This window comes from Acanthochromis polyacanthus, chromosome 19 (assembly GCF_021347895.1).
Source record: "Acanthochromis polyacanthus isolate Apoly-LR-REF ecotype Palm Island chromosome 19, KAUST_Apoly_ChrSc, whole genome shotgun sequence".
Taxonomy (NCBI): Eukaryota; Metazoa; Chordata; class Actinopteri; family Pomacentridae; genus Acanthochromis; species Acanthochromis polyacanthus.
The window spans coordinates 3,573,136-3,591,259 of NC_067131.1; the positions used below are offsets into that span (position 1 = coordinate 3,573,136).

General features: G+C 38.5%; 2 protein-coding genes across 2 annotated transcripts in view; one reads left to right on the forward strand and one right to left on the reverse strand.

The window, feature by feature from the left end:
* Positions 1 to 11,805, forward strand: part of LOC110970104 (testis-expressed protein 47) — a 14,440-nt gene extending 2,635 nt beyond the window's left edge. The window contains 10 exon segments of the mRNA XM_051939958.1: positions 1,934 to 2,068; positions 2,331 to 2,375; positions 2,378 to 2,402; positions 4,483 to 4,586; positions 4,676 to 4,740; positions 6,267 to 6,342; positions 6,509 to 6,640; positions 7,642 to 7,789; positions 7,882 to 7,934; positions 11,065 to 11,805. Coding sequence (XP_051795918.1) covers positions 1,934 to 2,068; positions 2,331 to 2,375; positions 2,378 to 2,402; positions 4,483 to 4,586; positions 4,676 to 4,740; positions 6,267 to 6,342; positions 6,509 to 6,640; positions 7,642 to 7,789; positions 7,882 to 7,919 — 768 coding nt within the window. The 3' untranslated portion in view covers positions 7,920 to 7,934; positions 11,065 to 11,805.
* Positions 11,229 to 18,124, reverse strand: part of LOC110970105 (rho GTPase-activating protein 44-like) — a 131,952-nt gene continuing 125,056 nt past the window's right edge. Inside the window, 1 exon segment of the mRNA XM_051939148.1 lies at positions 11,229 to 17,910. Coding sequence (XP_051795108.1) covers positions 17,753 to 17,910 — 158 coding nt within the window. The 3' untranslated portion in view covers positions 11,229 to 17,752.

An 18,124-nucleotide genomic window follows, 5' to 3' on the forward strand; every position in this document is an offset into this window, starting at 1 on the left:
GATCCTGGGAGTAGTCTAAAAGCATCTCTGCAAGATCATAAATCGCAAATTACAGGCTATTAAGTTTTATTTGCTAAATGAAAATTATGAGATACTAAGTCAAAATATTTGGATAAAAGAAAAAAAAATTGGCTTTAAAAGCAAAATTATGGGATAATAAATCGAAATAATGAGATTTAAAACTACTTTTCATTTACAAATCAAAATTTAAGCTGACGATAACTGAACATCATAAAGTGTAAAGTCAATCTTTTCACTTACAAAAATGAAACTGATAAAACAAAATCATGAGAAGGGAAGTCAAAATATTCTATTCTATTCTATATAAAATAAAATAAAATGAAAATCAAAGCATTTTTATAAATTTCGTATATCCCTTTTTGATCATGGAAAGGAAAAAGCGTTGTATTTCAATTTTATTTTGTATTTTTAAAACGAAAATCAAATAGCCACTCGTTTCTTGTTTTTCAATACCTGTTTCAGAACGGAAATTCAATTGCCATAAAAATACACGGCCCATATTCTTACCTAAAAATGAATATAAGGAATATGATTTAAAATTTCACTTTAAAATACAAAATATGAAATAGCATGCCAGAATTGTGAGCTATAAGTCAAAACTTTCACTTTCAAAATCGACGCTGTGGTTTATTCAAGGTAAAAATTTTAGTGATTTTCATTTAGAACAAATGAAATGACGCAATGTTTTTCAAAAAATAGGAAGTTCTAATTAATAATTTTGACCTTTTCGTTTACTTTCATTTAGACTAAAGATATTCTTAATATATTCTTGAACGTGTTACTTAATTTATTTCTTTAGATAGTTATTTCAATTTATTTTTGTTAAAATAAACTCAAATTTAAAACGGAGGCAAAAATATTAGAACACAGTGAAAAACGGGCGGTACACGTTCAGACGTTGCTATGAGACGTGTTGCCGGCGTAACGACACCGAAGCGGAGACGCCAAACTGTACGTCTAGCCATGAACCTTTCACAGGACTTTGCGAGGAGGTTTCGTTAAATCATGGGAAACACAGAGAGCTCCAGTCACAATGTTTGAACGTTGTGGTTTACGGCCAGAGATGAGAGAGGTTGTGGCCTGCGCTATGACTCAGCTAGAAGGCTACACTGATAGACTTAGCTTAGCTGGCTAACTAACTTGCTAACTAATGGTGATATAACAACTGCTGTGCATGTGAGTCTCCCACAATGACGGAATAAAATGAAAAATAAGGCCCTAAAACACATACAGCATAAATATATTGATGGTTTGTCAAATGCAATATATTACATAGAAATAGGTACATTTCACAACAGCTAAAAACTTAATTAATGCTAAAAACAGCGTGCTAAAGTAAGTGTCACAAATATCTGTTTTTCATGGCAGAAAATTGTTTTCCACTCACACAGAAACCCCTGTCTTCATATTTGAACATTATTTGTATTCTATGAGTTTAATAAAATCAGTCCTCACAGAAAATTCCCCGTCCCAGACGCAATATAATAATAAAAAAATATATATACATATACTGAATGTGCAGGAGGCTAAAATAGCGAATCTGAGGGGTAATTGAGTTTTCAGTTTATAATACAATTTTTTCACTCTACACCTAAGCACAATTTCAATATTTTTCTCTTGCATTCAGCCTCTAAGCACCTAAAATTGCTTTTTTTCAGGAACCATGGCCGCCAAATACAGTTTATTATTGAATGCAGTGTCCTCTGTAACCCCAGATCTATAGTTCCTCCTCCTACCGGCCTTCATTACCTGAAAATAAGGCTGTCCTGGCCTGGTATTGGCCGCTGGGTGTATCATTTGTGTTTGTAATCGCACCAGAGTGCAGCTGGCTCAGTTTTATAGAATCTGGAGAACAATAGGTTTCTAGGATATACGCTTTTATAAACACAGAAGGCGCTCAGACTCCCCTCAGCTGGAGCTTGAGCTGGAGGAGAAAGTAAGATGGAAAATCGGTCTATTGAAAGCTGAGGAGAAGAAAGAGGAGGAAACTGGGACTAGTTTATTCCACCAGTTAATGGCACAGAGGAAGGACCGGGAGGAAGATGGGGTATTTAATGTATTTAATTTTAGATGGATGGGAACATTGAGCAAAAATGTTGTTTTCCTGGCTTTCTGTAAGATGTAGGAAAGCAAAAAATACACAATATGTCTAACAATTCATGGTGTAGATATTGAACTGTAAATTCTAAACGTGCACCTGATATTGATCCTCCCTTCTGTGTGTATAAATGTGCCTCCCTGCAGGGCAAAGCACATTCTGCTGTCATCACTCTGCAGGCTTTTCAGACTCTTCTCCTTTGTCTCCACAGAAGATCGTGCTACAGCGGCTGATAATGATTGCTCGGCTCCCCGCGATCCTGCTGATAGGACAGAACTGGGAGGTCAGCCAGCAATTACCCTATAGCTCCACAGACTGATGGACTAATCACCTGATAGCAATTTAATCCAGTGTTCCTTCAGAGGAAATGAACACTGGTGGTATTCTGTTCGATTTTGTACATTTATAGTTGTAAAGGCTACTGTAGAAGTATAAATATGAAGTGAAATGAAAGACACATCAGTTTAATCTCTTTAAATGTATTTTTAACTCTTAAAAATAACCCAACATGTTCACTTAAACACACAAATTATGAAATTTTCATTGAAAATTTGAGATAAAATATTTTTTTCCCTTCAAATAAAAATTATAGGATGTTAGGTCAAAATTTTGAATTAAAACATCAACATTTGTACTTGTTTGTCAAGCTTTTGAGCATTAACATTTTAGCATACAAATCAAATTATGTAAAAGTATGAGATGGTAAATCCAAATGTTTACTTACAAATTGAAATTTTGAAGTATTTATGTCAAAATTATGAGATGAAAAATCCAAATTCTCACTTACAAATCAAAAATGTGAGATAGAGTGAGAGTAGAATAGAATACACGGAGAAACATCGGTTTAATCTTGTTGAACACATTTCAAAATTAGATCAGAATTATGTAAGAATGAGAAATTTCTCTTTTGAACACAGTAGATGAGGTATAAAGTCAAAATTGTGAGATAAAACATCATTTTCTTTTTAGGTTGAAATCATGAATCAGTGCATCAAAAATGTTCATATTCAAATCAAAATTACATTAAAAGTTCATTAAAATAAAGAGACAGTAAGTCAATTTTCTGACTTGTATATTAAAACTATATAATAGTCAGAATTCTGAGACAAAACATAAAAAATACACTTAAAAGTAAACATTATGAGACAATAAGTCAAAGTTATGAGCCAGTACATCAACATTTTCATACGCAAATCACAATTAAAAGAAAGGAAGGTGAAAGTATGAGACAGGAAGTCCACATTTTCACCTTGAAATCAAATCAATAGAAGTCGAAATTATGAGAGTGGAATGAAATACACAGAGAAAGATCAGTTTCCGCTTGTTGAACACATTTTGAACTTTTCAAAATAAGGCCAAAAATCAAGTCAGAATTATGTAATAGTGAGAAATTTCCCTTTCGAATACAAATGATGAGATATCAAGTCAAAATTGTGAGATAAAGCATCAGATATTTCACTTTTAGATCAAAATTATGAATCAGTGAATGAAAAATGTTCATGTTCAAATCTAAATTATTAGAAACTACATTCAAATTATGAGACAGTTAGTCAGTTTTTTGACTTACGTATCAAAACTATCCATCCATCCATTATCTAGACACCACATAATCCTCATCAGGGCTACATATAGAGACAAACATTCACACCTATGGACAATTTAGAATCACTGATTAACCTCGGCACATTGTTAGACTGTGGGAGGAACCCAGAGAACACCAATGCATGCACAGGGAGAACATGCAAACTCCATGCAGAAAGAGCCCAGGTCCAAGCCGGAACAGGAACCACGGATCTTCTAGCTACAAGGCAACAGTGCTAACCACCAATCCACTGAGTAGCCCTATCGAAACTATAAAATAGTCAAATTTCTCAGATAAAACATGAAAGCTTTCACTTAAAAGTAAACATTATGTGACAATAGGTCAAACTTATGAGCCAGTACATCGATATTTTCAAACACAAATACTAATTCTAACAAAGCCAGGTGAAAGTGTGAGGCAGGAAGTCCACATTTTCAAGTCGAAATTATGAGAGTGTATTGAAATACACAGAGAAACATGAGTTTACTCTTGTTGAACACATTTTCAGTCTTTAAATTCACAGCTGCAGTCGCTGTCTGACCACTGAAAGTCTGCCTCGTTTCCGTTGTTTTGGTGCTTTTACAGCTTTCACACCTCTATGTGTGAATGGGTCTGCAGCGTTTCCTCCTAAGAGCTTCTTTCTGACAAAGATTTGAATAGAAATCCACCATAAAAGCCCCTGGAAAGGCTGGAGCTGTGTGTTTACAGCAGAAGTGGGCTTTCATGTTGTCAGACTATCCGAACAGACCGATAGACTCTTTTGTTGTTTGTTTCCACTCAGCTCATTACGAGAATCTGAACTTTCAGCTGAACAAACGGTACATATGGGATCACATCACAGGCCTGCTGCTGATCTACCCGTCCTGTCTGCTGCACGTCATCGAAGTAGGTTGTTCTGCAAAATAAAACCTTTTATGATTGAAGTTTGTTTGTGGAATCTCATACTTACAGTTTTATGTGTGTGTTTCTTGCAGTCATCCAAAGATATTCTGATTTCTGTTCTGAGAGACCTGACAGTCATGCAACAACAGCCAGACTGGTAATCACTCTTTCTTGAATTATACATGAATTATCCACAATGCACAATATTTTATTTATGTTTGCCTGTTCAGAAACTCATCTCAAACCGCCCGCTGAGCAAACAAATATAATCACACAGTTGCATTAAGTCACTTCAGATTTGGTAAATGTGACAACAGCTTAGGATAATGTGTGTTTACTGGACCATTTTCAGAGATTTAGCCTGTAGTGTCTCAACCAGCCAGTTTCTGTTAATAAAGCATAACCTGTTACCTCTTTTAAGAAGGTTTCCAAATGTCCACAATGTGCTAGACTTTTTACAGTACTACTGAGTCATTATTAGAAGGTTCACTCTCTGCTTTAGAATTTTGATTAGGTGGAGGCAGAAGTTTTCTTTTTTGCTGAAATTCCTTAGATCTCACTCTGATTTGGAAAAAGAGACTTGTTGTGTTTCCAAACTGTCCCAAGAGTCCCTTACAGATAGAGCCCAGCTGGTGAACACTTCCTGCATGACATTCTCCTGCTCTCCATCAAATAAAAGCATGAAAATAACCCAAAAATAATAATAAAGAAAACTAAAAGAGTGAGTACTCATGCTAAAAGTCTGTAGCATGTTCAGCACAGACGTGAACTAACCGGGACGTCACCCGTTGGTTTCAACGTCGAGAAAATGAAGCCCGGATTTTGCTACTTCCTGGTCGCCGTTTTGGATTTTTTGGAGCCAGTGACATAAAAAGCGTCATCAAACAGACTGGACCGGAGAGCAACTCAGGGCAGGACCAGTCAATGGGACTGTCAATCAAGTATAGCCACGCCCCCTGGCTCCACCACCTGTAACGATTTATTTAAAATTCAGTATTGATTTATTTTAAGATCGGCCACCTGATCTCTCATTTTGACCATGAAAACTAACGGGGAAAAAATCCTGAGCTGTAGAACATCAGTCTATCAAATTTTATTTTTTCCAAAAATGAATTGGGGTCTATGGAGAAAAAGCTTTTTGGAGCCAACCCTAGCGGACGGCGTGATATTGCAAGTTTTTAACACTTCCGGGTGGGCTTCAATTTTGGAGCCAGATGCTACGTCCATCTTTATATACAGTCTATGGTTCAGCATTAGTTCTTCAGAAACCAAACCACTGTACAAATGTCAATTCTAACCAGATGATGGCACTATAGATGCAAATTCACAGGAGCAACCAACACAATTCCTGCTGTGCAACATTAACAGCAAACCTTGCAGCCACAAACCTCATTGTGGTGTTAAAGGAAAACTCATCAAAGTTTAACGTGAATCCATCCAGATCGGGACCAGAGCGGTGGACCGGCTGACAGAGCGACCGACATTTCCATCCCTAGAGTCCCTCAGCTCGCTCGACTAAAAAAAGACTCTACACTCGTATGAATTAATCTTTAAATGGCTTCAGTTTGCAGCCGCAGCTTTAAATGTTTCATCACTGCTGCTGCTGGATGTTTTCACTTGATGACTCCTCCAGGTTCCAATCCATGATAATCCCATAATCATTGTTCTCACGTCCCCTTTTAGTGCCTTGATGGAAGCTAAGATCGTGTTCATGTTCCATAACCCTGAGAGCAGGCTGTTCCAGCAGTGGAGCTACAAGGTTCGTCTTTACTTTGTACTGTATCATAAATTTAAATACTACAGATAGAAACATCACCAGGTTTCTCCTCTCATTCATTCAGATTTTTACTTTATCACCTGTCTGCATGTATTTGTTATGAAACATCATATGAATGAATAAGAGCTGTTTGATTATTTGACTGAAGGTGCTGGACGCAGGTCAGATCACTGGAGACTCTAAAGGACTCGAAGAAGACGAAGCAAACACAGAAACTCTGGTCTGTAGCGTCCTGTCAGTGCTGCAGAAGCTGAGTGAACACCTCGAAATAACCAAGAAGGTGGGTTTTTGACAATTATTTTACTAGATTGTTGCTCTAAGCCAGGGGTGTCAAACATGAGGCTTGCGGACCAAAACCGGCCCTCCAAAGTGTCCAATCCAGCCCATGGGACGACTTTTAAAGTGTAAAAGTGTAAAACTATAAATTTAAAATAATTTCTAGACCATGACAAGTTGTTTTGATCACAAAGTAAAATATTAGATTGTTCATTGTCTTTTGTAATTTTGTGTCTTGTTTTTTGTAATATTTTGTCTGACTTGTGTTGTTTGACTAATGTTTTCTCGTTTTGTTTTTCCTTTTGGTCTTGGTTGTTTTTTGTCTTATTTTTGTGTTTTGCTTTATTCATTGTTTTGTGTATCATTTCTGTCATTCTGTGTTTTTTGTCTCATTTTTGTTGTTTGCGTTTTGTTTGTTTCTCGCTTTTGTCATTTTTGCTCTCATTTGTGTCATTTTTATGTCTTGTTTTTGTCATTCATCAATTTTTTTCTCGCTTTGATAACTTTTTTTGTCTAATTTTTTGTCCCTTGTTTTGTTTCGTGTCGTTTATCTAATTTTTTCTCCGTTTTGTGTCTCATTTTTGTAATATTTTGTCTTGTTTTGGTAGGGTTTTTTTTCCGTCTGTTGTTGTTTTGATCATAAAGTAAAACACTACATCACTTAGTTCCAGATAGCTGTGACTAAATATTGTGTTCTTTTGTAGACACTCTGTGATCTGGAAGTTGTAATGTGGAAATGATAAACTGAGGCTGAATGTTGCTGAAATTAAACATTTTTTTTTCAGAAATTTCAGGTTGTTCGCAATGTTTCGTAAAAACATAATTCCTTAAATGTGAAGATTTTTGCACTAAAACAAAGGAAAAAGTTGGAGTTGTGGTTATTATGCTGTGATTTTACTGGTCTCTGGAGATCAAACTGGGATGAATGTGGAACCAGAACTAAAATGAGTTTGACATCGCTGCTCAAAGCAGTTCATGGCTCAGATTTTCTCCGTCTGATCCGAGGTTCTTCCTGGGTCAGCGCTGGATGAGACTCCGGAGCTCATCGTCCCTCTGAAGGTTCTGGACAGTCTTTTGTACCGAGACGAACTCCAGAGTCCACAGGAATACATGCAGATGTACGACTCCCCATTAAACGTCAACATCGAGTTTGGTAAGAGGCACTTCCTGTCGGTTGTTTACTCTAAGATAGTCAGTTGATAAGAGCATGCATTGATGTATCGCCGTGTTTTTCTCAATTACCAGGACAAGTCAATCCACGAAACTTCCTCCCCAATGTTTAACTCTCTGGATAAAAGGTCAGTTCATTGAATGACTTCTCTTTTTTAGTGGTGTTTAGCCACACTTATGATTTTGGTGTCATCTCTCCAGGTGTTGAGATGACTGTCTATTTGTTAGTGTTGCTCAGAGCACAGAAAAAACAGCAGCAACATCTAGTTACAGATAATCCACAGAACACACCGTCAGCAGTTTACATGGGGATTATTTCTGGTGGTGACAGTGAGGTCTGTAGGGAATTCAGACTGAAAAACCTCATCAGCTACTAGATGGAGCAAGAATTTTTACAGATGCTCATTGTCCTGTGATTTTTTTGGCAGATTTTCTTGGTAAAAAAAATTCAGAATTTCACATATTGAAATTATGGTGCCGACATTTATGGTTTCCAGACAGTGAACCCTTTAGCACCAATATGAGGTTAACGTGCCATTCTTCTTTTTAGAATTGCTGTTCAGTACAATTCAGTTATGCTTTAAGTGCCAGTTCAGGATGTAAGTAATCTCAGGGTTCTTCACATTCTGAGGTGAAGGTCTTACAATATGATATTAGAGAGAAAATCAGTCCTTTAAAGGAGCAGAACCAGGTTCAGCAGAACAAACATCTGCCTCGACTGGTTGAGGGTGAGAGCAGAGAGAAAATCGACACAGACAGACGACAAACAATAAAACAACAAACACCGGGCAGATTGTTAGAGACGCTAGCAGCAGATTAGAAGCAGCTCCAGAGCCAGAGAAACCTGCAGAGACGACAAAACACGAAGCACAGGAGAGAGAAGACACAAAGTTAGTGACATGAAATGGTGGCATATAAAGGTGTTAGGAGTGAAAAAAGAAAACTACAAGAGAGCAGCTCAGTGCATCATGGGAAATCCTCCAGCATCACGGGCCGACAGCAGCAGAAGCGATGGTCATGGTCGCCTAAACCAGCTGTATCTTCAACAAACAGTTTGGCTGGATTTACTGTGATCATTACAGCATCTCCAAGCTGCTAATGTGGCTGTAACCTCACCAGCAGTTTGTTTTTATAAAACTGTCATAATCACATAATTTATCAGAGACAGAAACTGTGAAAACAGAAACTGTGAAATTTACAGCTTTCGTGTGACGTGCTGGTACGTTTGGAAAATCTGCCTGTTTGTGTAGGACTTAACATGTTGATATCCTGTCTGCATACATGAGGGCATCCTCTGGGTTATCAAGTGGGCGTCCTCCTTCACCGATGTTTTCGCTAGTCGGCCCATGGCACCTCCAGAGGGTTCAGCATGAATCCCAGGTTCACCCCATAGACGGCATCTACTCACCTGAAGGCCCAGGTGGATCCTTTCTCTTCATCCACAGTCACTGATTTCCCTTTTCAGCAGCTCTGCAGAGGTCCTTAATCGCCTGCCAGTGGGCCTTCCCTTGTACTCCCATCTCCCAGAGAAGCCTGGATGTCGAGGTGCCTATGAAGCCTCTGCAGCCTACTTCGACTGGTTGGACCCTCACCTTCCAGACTCGCTGTTTTGCATCACTGGCAAGCTCCATAGATCTCAGCTTCTTGCACTCATAGGCCTCCTCTACTGAACTCTCCCAGGACACTGTGAGCTCCATGATGTAGACGTGCCAAAGCGAAGCTGATCATAGCACCAGGTCTGGTCAAGAGTTGGTGGATATGATCTCAGGTGGAGGCAGAACTTTTGTCCAGGTCTAGCAGCATCCTCCAATCACAGGCCAAGAGGACCCTCACCTTCCCAGACAAATGTTTCTTGCCTTCGGGTCGACGTGAGTGGAAAGGCATTAACACTCGCATGCTGCCAGACACTTCAGCACCTGGTTGTGCCACAGGTGTATCGTCCTTGAGCGAGGCTGGTCTTGCAGAGCACTACGGTGTGTTTGAGTGCAGCTGGTCGGGCAGAGAGAGCATGTAGGGTCTTCACCGTGCCATTGGTTGGGTCTTGAAGTGATGGTAGGATATCATAGGACACTTGATGGTGAAGCTTGCTCTAAACGTCTCCGTATCTCACAGGTCTTGCAGCGATCTTCCTTCATTTCACTCCTCCCATATCGTCCACGACCCTTGTTTCACCTACACTATGGCTTTTGCACTTCCTGCACCACAAGCTTGCATCTTTGGGAAAGACCAGCCTTGATCTAGGTTGGGGTGATTGGCTCCAAAGACAAGACCACCTCCTTCCTGCTGTACTTGACCTACGATGTCCCTATGTCTGCCTTTGCCTGCTCTGTTGCCACTGATGGGAACCACCCTCCAACAGTTGCCAACTTTGGGCAGCTTGAGCTATGATTGGATCGCTTGAATCCTGAGCATCATGAACTGAATCCAAGCTTAAAATTATAATCCTGCATCTAAATGACTTTACTCAACTCAGATACCCACCAGAATTCTGTAAAAATGACTTAATAATAAACACAACCCGCTAAAATCAAGAGTTACGGCTCTCAGATTGAGGGATTCTGCTGAACTGCAGGCAGTGTAAACATATAGCAGAGATAAACAATAAAAATAAAAGCAGCATGGCTCAAAAATGGTATACAGAGCAGCAAAGATACATCCAGCATGGGGAAATTACTCTGCAGTTTTGAGCAGAATAGACTGAAAAATGTGTAATTAGTGATAGGTGTTAAAAATAGTAAAACATCAATAAAAGTGGAGATATTTTCATATAGATGTTACTAATACTGGTATCACCTGTGCACGGAAAAATGTTATGTTGAATTTTTTGCAAAATAAAGAAACTTTTATTGTTTCTTCTTTCGGCTTTATAGCATTATTCTATTTTTGATTTCAGTTACTTCTATTCATGGTTGTTCTGTTTTCCATAGAGATGCAGGATTTACGTTGCAGTAAAAAAATTAACCCACAGTGACTAAAATGTGACAAAAACGCACAAATTCAGAGGGTGAAATGTCATTTTTCGCTGCTGTTAGCTTCACAAACACATTCCATACACCTCCAATATCTGGATTAATTCACACATCCGGTGAGGAAATATGTTTGTAAATGAAATTTGCGTGGCCTACCTTTTTTGTTGTTTCAACATAAATAATTTCTTCTTTCTGTATGAATCACAGCCTGTTTTAATTGAGATCACTGCATGCTTGATGTTGTTGGCAGGAGTTCTCATCATACTTTTGATTCACCTTCCATTTGCAGAACGAGGCCTTCCTTCACCAGAGAAACCTGGACGTGACTGAAAGCCTCCTAACATGAATTTTTAAAGTTTTCCTTCCATTTTTTTCCCCACTCGTTTGGTCCCATTATGCCTCTTTCCGTTGCATGCCCTTAATTATCGATAAGAAAAACACAAAACATCCCAGTAATATAAAAACATTTTTAATAGTTTCAACATTCGGATGAGGATTATTTTAAATTTTTTTCCTTTTTATTTTTAATCTTACACTGTGTTCCATTTGGTGACTGAGAGATAGCATGTCCAAGAAAAAGGCATTTCCTTTCATTTCAAACTTTGAAAGAGTCCACAGCATCACTACAGTTTGACACCAAGAACTTTTAAATCCAAAAAGAATTCCTTGATCACTTTCTGTTTTCCCTTTTTTGTATTTTGGCCCCCGTTTACTTGGAACTTAAGCAAAAACAACAAAAAAAGATGAAATGGCTGCATGCACCACAGTGTAATCTACAGATCGCACCTGCATGCTTTTTTTAGCATTTCTCATACGATTTCAGTGTAACTTCACGGGAACTTTTCAGCAGATTTTAGTCCTCTGAAAGCGCAGTTTCCTGTCCACAAACAGACGATGGTCTCTGCTTTGATGTGCTTTTTCTCATTTGCTATAGATAAAACGTATGCGGTGGAGACAAACAGGAGATCATGAACGATTTAAACAGAGTCTTGGCAGAACTGATGGAGAGTTTGACTTAAAAAAAAACAAAGGTTGAAGGGCAGCACTGACTTTTTCTTCTCTTGCAAAGGTCAATCTATTCACTTATAAAAATAAATACAAGCACATTTATATAGGACCAGAGATGAGGCGTATTTCATAGGCATGGTTAAAAAGCATGCTGCTGACTTTCACACAGGACAACCAAACCCCAGCTCCCCCCTAAACACTTTAACACCCCTCCACCCTCTTAAACCATGTCCACAACGCACACACGCGCACACACACACACTATCCGACTTTCTGAGGTGAACTAGCATCGGTACATTCCACCTAATCATGTAAAAAAGAAAGGCCGTCAGATTTTAGTGCTCAGAGGGTTTGGAAAACGACCGAAAACCGTCCCTGGAATCCGTCTCTGCTCGACAGCGTTAATAAAGTCGATATATTCTGCACGTACGAACCCCGATCTGAAACCTTTTAACACAAACAAAGAGCAGCACAGAGGAGCAGAGATAATACAGACAAAGACAGGACAGAGGTCCACCTCAGCTGCAACAGTAACTTCATAAAAAATACTTTCCATCACCATCAAGCTTCTTTACTCTTAAAAATGTCAAATTCATTCTGTATTTATCAGATTAAACAGCTGTTTCATTGGACAGAAAATCATCAGCAGCTGTTTTGGTCATTAAATAGTCAATTATTAAATGGTTTCCAATCAAAAATGAGAAATACTTTGTTTTAGTCTCACTGTGGTGGAAATTTACTCGTTTTTTAAAAAAATGCTGTGATAGTAAATGTGATACTTGTAGGTTTGTAGTGTCAACGTTGTTTTTCTGTCAGTAATAAATTAATGCTGTGTGGATTTAAAACCAACGGGAGGATCTGACTGAACAGTAAAATCCAGTAGAGTTGAAGCAGATTAAATGATATTTTATTGAGAGAAATTTAATCAGGAACCGTTTTGATAATCAATTATTAAATGGATTTGTAAAGAAAAAAAATGACAAATTTTTGGTCAATATGGAGCCAGTTCACTGCTTTTCTGGACACTAAGTGATAATAAATGTGATTTTTTTAAGTTTTAGCATCGAAATTTTTCTCTAAGTATGAATTAACTGATTTTAAGGTCAAATTCTTTTTGTATTAATTTAAAGTTAACACAAGGATCTAACTGAACACAGTAAATTGAACACATTGCTGTTAAAAATATTTGCTTAATTGTCAGAAATTCATCAGCAATTGTTTTGCTAATCAATCAATCAATTATTAAATACAATTTTCAGGTAATTTACTGCTTTTATTAATACTTCTAGGTTTTTAGCATTGAGTTATTTCTCATAATATTAAATTAAATGTTAAATTCATGCAGTGTTGATTTAAAGCCAATAGGAGGACCTGATTGAACAGTAAATGTCAGATTAAGCAATTGTTTAATTGATAGAAAATTATTCTAATATTCAATTATTCATTATTAAGCAGTAAAAATGCCAAATATCTACTTCTTTCAGTCTCAATATGGCAGCAATTCACTGCTTTTCTGGACATTAAGTGATAATAAATGTGATACTGTAGATTTTAGCATTAAGTTTTGTCAAATTTCTGCTGTATTGATTTAAACAGAAAGGAACCATCTGGTTAAACAGTAAATTCTAGGAGAGGTGAACCAGAAAATATGAATTTAACTGACAGAAAATTCATCCGCAACTGAGTTTTTCAGCAAAAATGCAGAATATGTTCTTGTTTCAGTCTCAATATGTTGAGATTTTTGCTCTTCTGGGTACTTTGTGATACTACATGTGATACTTCTTTGGTTTTAGCCGGACAAAGCAAGCCATTTGATGACAAAAGTTTGGGCTTTTTCAGTATTTTAGATTAAATAATCTGCAGAATAATCAATAAATACAGAGCAAGCCTTCAATAACTCCACTCTGACCCAACTTTAAAACAACACTTTCCTTTAATCTTTTGTCTAATATCGGTCCTGAACCATCGCGAACTTTGTTGTCCAACTGAGGAGGTTCGTTATCTGTCGTCTAAAAGTTAAAAAAACCGTTTTTTATTTTCCATGCAGAGTCTCTTTTAGCCCCTTAAACCCTGCTGGATCCTGCAACCGATTCATCGCTACAACAAGTTTTCAGGCCAAACGTTGTGAGAAACCTAAACAACATATTCACATTTCAGAAATATCAAATATGCCAGAAAACATAAAAAAGAAGACGCATATGAGATCTTGGGTTTTCCTTTAAATGTCGCGTAGCTGCACTGATGTACTGAAAGGAGGATCTGCAGTGGCGTTTTTACCGACTGTAAAGCTAAAATCAGGGTTCAAGAGGTTAACCGTGAAGTAAGAAACTCTGCAACACAAACACCATGAGCTGTTTTTATTTAGAAAATCTGCTGACTAGACGTAACCTTGAGCCTGTGGATTTTTTTTCTGTGTAAAGTGATGTCATTCTGTGTGAATGTGGCATTTATTGTGCTAGAACCAGCAACATTATAATATTATATGTACAGTATAACGTTATAATGTCATCATTTATAGTTTTCAATACAGTATTTGTATATATCTATATATCTATTTATATATATATGAATTTGTCCCCTGTCGGTATATACAGAACAGATATGTACAGATGCTTGAGTATTTACAGAAGTCCTGTGAGCACTTTAAAGGAACATGATGGTCGAGCAGCACAGCGGCTTTGAGGCCATGTGTAGTGGATGTCATCAGGACGAAAAGGAAAAGTCGTACAAATCTGGATAGGTCACGACAAAACCCACCGCAAGGCAAATAACAAGCTGCTGCTGTCATACGCAAACCTCCAGCTGAACCGATTTTCAAGTTTCCCCTTAAAACCGAACCTGAAAAGGTTTTTTTTTTTCTTTTTTCCTCGATGCGGCAGCAGGGAAGTTCTGGTCCCGTGTTCGAATACTTTTTAAAAATCCTCAGACGAGATTCATGCGGAGCGCAAACTCCTCACACCCAGTAAAAAGTATTCAGAAATATATCTGTATAAATACTCTCATCAAAATAAACACATATACACATATCTTTGCACTTGCCTCTGGTTCACTAATGCAGACCAAAAGTATCAGCATCGTCAGACAGGGTTTCCTATAAACTCTTAACGTGGAGGAGGTGGCTGGAAATGAAAGTGCACTGTCAGAAAAAAGTGGGCTTATTTATGACAAAATAGCACCTTTTTTCTGGGAGTGAGTCAGAGCTGTTTGCTGTGTGATATGATGGGATGTTGAAACACCTCAGGGCGGTTTGTGAGGTGATGATTCTCAACACGTCTGTACGAAGTTGTCACATATGGAGCCTGGAGTGTGCCACTGCAGGAGATACAGAGTTTTAGATTATTTTACATTTTATCTGCAATAATTTATAAATGAAAACCTACAATGGGAGCCTTTTTCTGCCTTAATTGGAGATATTTTTCCCTTCAGCTCGACATCAGCTAGGGATGAAATAGACATCTTAATGTACAGTACATGTTCAGGCGTGAACTAACCGTGACGTCACCCGTTGGTTTCAACGCTGAGAAAATGAAGGCCGGATTTTGCTACTTCCTGGTCGCCGTTTTGGATTTTTTGGAGCCAGTGACATAAAAAGCGTCATCAAACAGACTGGACCAGAGAGCAACTAGGGGCAGGATTGGCTGAGGACTCTCTCATCCCGCCCACATTTTACCACAGAGGCTTCTGTTGCTGTCGATCAAGTATAGCCACGCCCCCTGGCTCCGCCAACTTTAACGATTTATTTAAAATTCAGTATTGATTTATTTTAAGATCGGCCACCTGATCTCTCATTTTGACCATGAAAACTAACGGGAAAAAATCCTGAGCTGTAGAACATCAGTCTATCCAATATTATTTTTCCAAAAATGAATTGGGGTCTATGGAGAAAAAGCTTTTGGAGCCAACCCTAGTGGACGGCGTGATATTGCAAGTTTTTGACACTTCCGGGTGGGCTTCAATTCTGGAGCCAGATGCTACGTCCACTATATATATACAGTCTATGTACATGTTTGTTCAAAAGATGAACAAATAAGCAAGAAAAGTCCTCAGACAGCTCAGTACTCCGCCAAGGCTGCTCAGTCGTATCATTACCGACGGATAAGTCCTGATAAGTCTGCAGTCATAGTTACACTGACGCCGTGCTGCTATCTAGCAGTGATACAGAAATCTTTAACAAATCCGTGGATCCAGACTATAACCGCATCGCTGCCAGAATCTAATCACTTGGTCCTTGTGTCATTTCTGACCTTTCCTGAAAATTTCATCCAAATCCGCTAGTCTGTTTTGAGCAAAGTTGCGAACAGACCGACAGACAAATGTATGCCGATCGTCATTTAAATCCGCCAAGGAACGCAGCAGAGTTAAATGAAGCAATGTTAAAAATGTTTAAGAACATTCACAAAAAAAAAATCAACCAAAATCCAGCAAAATTCTCTGGATTTGGTTGATATTTATGTGAATGTTCTTCAAGAAAATATGAGAAGTTTTACTGATATATACGTAATCACTTTAGATATTTTTAGGATTTTTTTGGAAGATTTTTCCTCATTTTTTGAAAATATTTACAAGAATTTTCTTGCCAAATTTGGGGATTTTTTTAAAAATAAAACTTTTAAGGAATTGTTGAAATTTTCAGAAATTTGGGGATTTTTTTGGGTGAATTTTTGGATTTTTTTCAGACAAGAAAACAATATTTTTTGTGCCTGTAAATGAAGACAACAGGAGGGTAACAGCGGGCCAATCAGAGCTCCTGTTGCTGATCTGTGGACGGACTAAACACTAAACTGTGGTTTGACACTCCAAGCTTCATACGACCAAACCTCCACATTATTATCTTTCTCTCCACATTCTTCAAGCTGAAGTTACTCCTAAAGAAAAATGAAAAATCCCACGTGGCTTTGCTCGCTGCCAAAAATACCTAAATATGAGGAATCACGTGGAGTTTTCATTCTTCATCTTTTCATAAACTGCAGTATGGATCTCATATATATTATAGAGGAAATGATCTTTACAGCTCTCCCGTGGATACAAAATATGATCTGATTTATATTGTTAATCATATCTTATACTCTGAAAAATGTACAGTATAAACAATAAATATCCAGTGACTGATATCCTGACTGTAAATATAGAGAAAGGTGTGAGTGGGCGTTTAAACCTCTTTGCTACCTCGTAGTTATTTTTCCTAAAATGTCTAAAACATGCATTCCTGTTTTTTTTTTGTTTTGTTTTTGCTCCACGACACCAACAGTGCAACATCATATAGTACAATTACCACATCGATTAACACGTCACGCACTGGCAAAACACACACACACACGCACACACACACACTTTCCAAAAAACGACACACTGGCACACTCACAGTGAACGCTCAGGCGGGACAGAAATCCGGGGGTTTGTTTTGTTGCCACCACGTGCCAGAGCGAGGCGTTTCAACCCCTGAGGGATGAAGGACGGGAAAAGAAAGAAGAACAATAAACCAGGACAGATGTACTGTGGTGTTTGTTCTCCTACAAAATAATCCACTCATCAGAAGCAGCAGCAGCAGTGAAGAGCACTCATTCCTCCCACCAGCCCATTTCCAGTCTCATGTGTGACATTAAAGGCAATATTGCAAGTGAATCAAATAAGGCAAACAGAAAGAAACAGAAAATTACAAAAGAGAACAAAAGAAGAAAAGAATCCAGCTAATGTAAAAATGTCAAACCGCGTATTTGATCAGAAGTCCCTTAACATTGTCGCTAACACCTGGTGTGTGTGTGTCCGCTGTGTTTTGTTGTTTTTGTTTTTTGTTATTTACTGTATAGAAGCGCTTGTTTTTACACGCCGGCCTCCTCCGGATCGGTTCGGGCGAGGCGTGACGAGGAGATCCGGAGGCGATCCAGCCGGAGAGGTGAGGAGGTCGATGGGTGGCGGTGCAGCGGTCAGCGTCGTGTTTTGTTTAACAGAAGGGGAGGAACTCGGCGGCGTCATAGCACTGTGCTCTCAGACTCTTCCTCTGAATCCGCCCGGCTGCCGGTCGACTCGAGCAGCGCCACCGAGTTCCTGAAGGGGGAGATGTGGGGCAAGTCAAAAATACCGTCCAGTTCCATGTCGATGATGGGGATGTCCAGGTTGCAGAGGGAATCTGGCAGAGCAGAGAGAACAGACGAGCATGAACGGAAAGATATATGACGTTACACAGAGTTCAGGATGTAGAATGAATGAAGAAAAAAAATGCATGACAGAGGTGCATGATATATGAGAAGGCTTACTGGATGGGGCAGAATGTAGGCGTTACATGGCCAAAAATATGTGGACTCTTGGTGAACATTTTAGTCCAAACCATGAGTCTTAGTGGC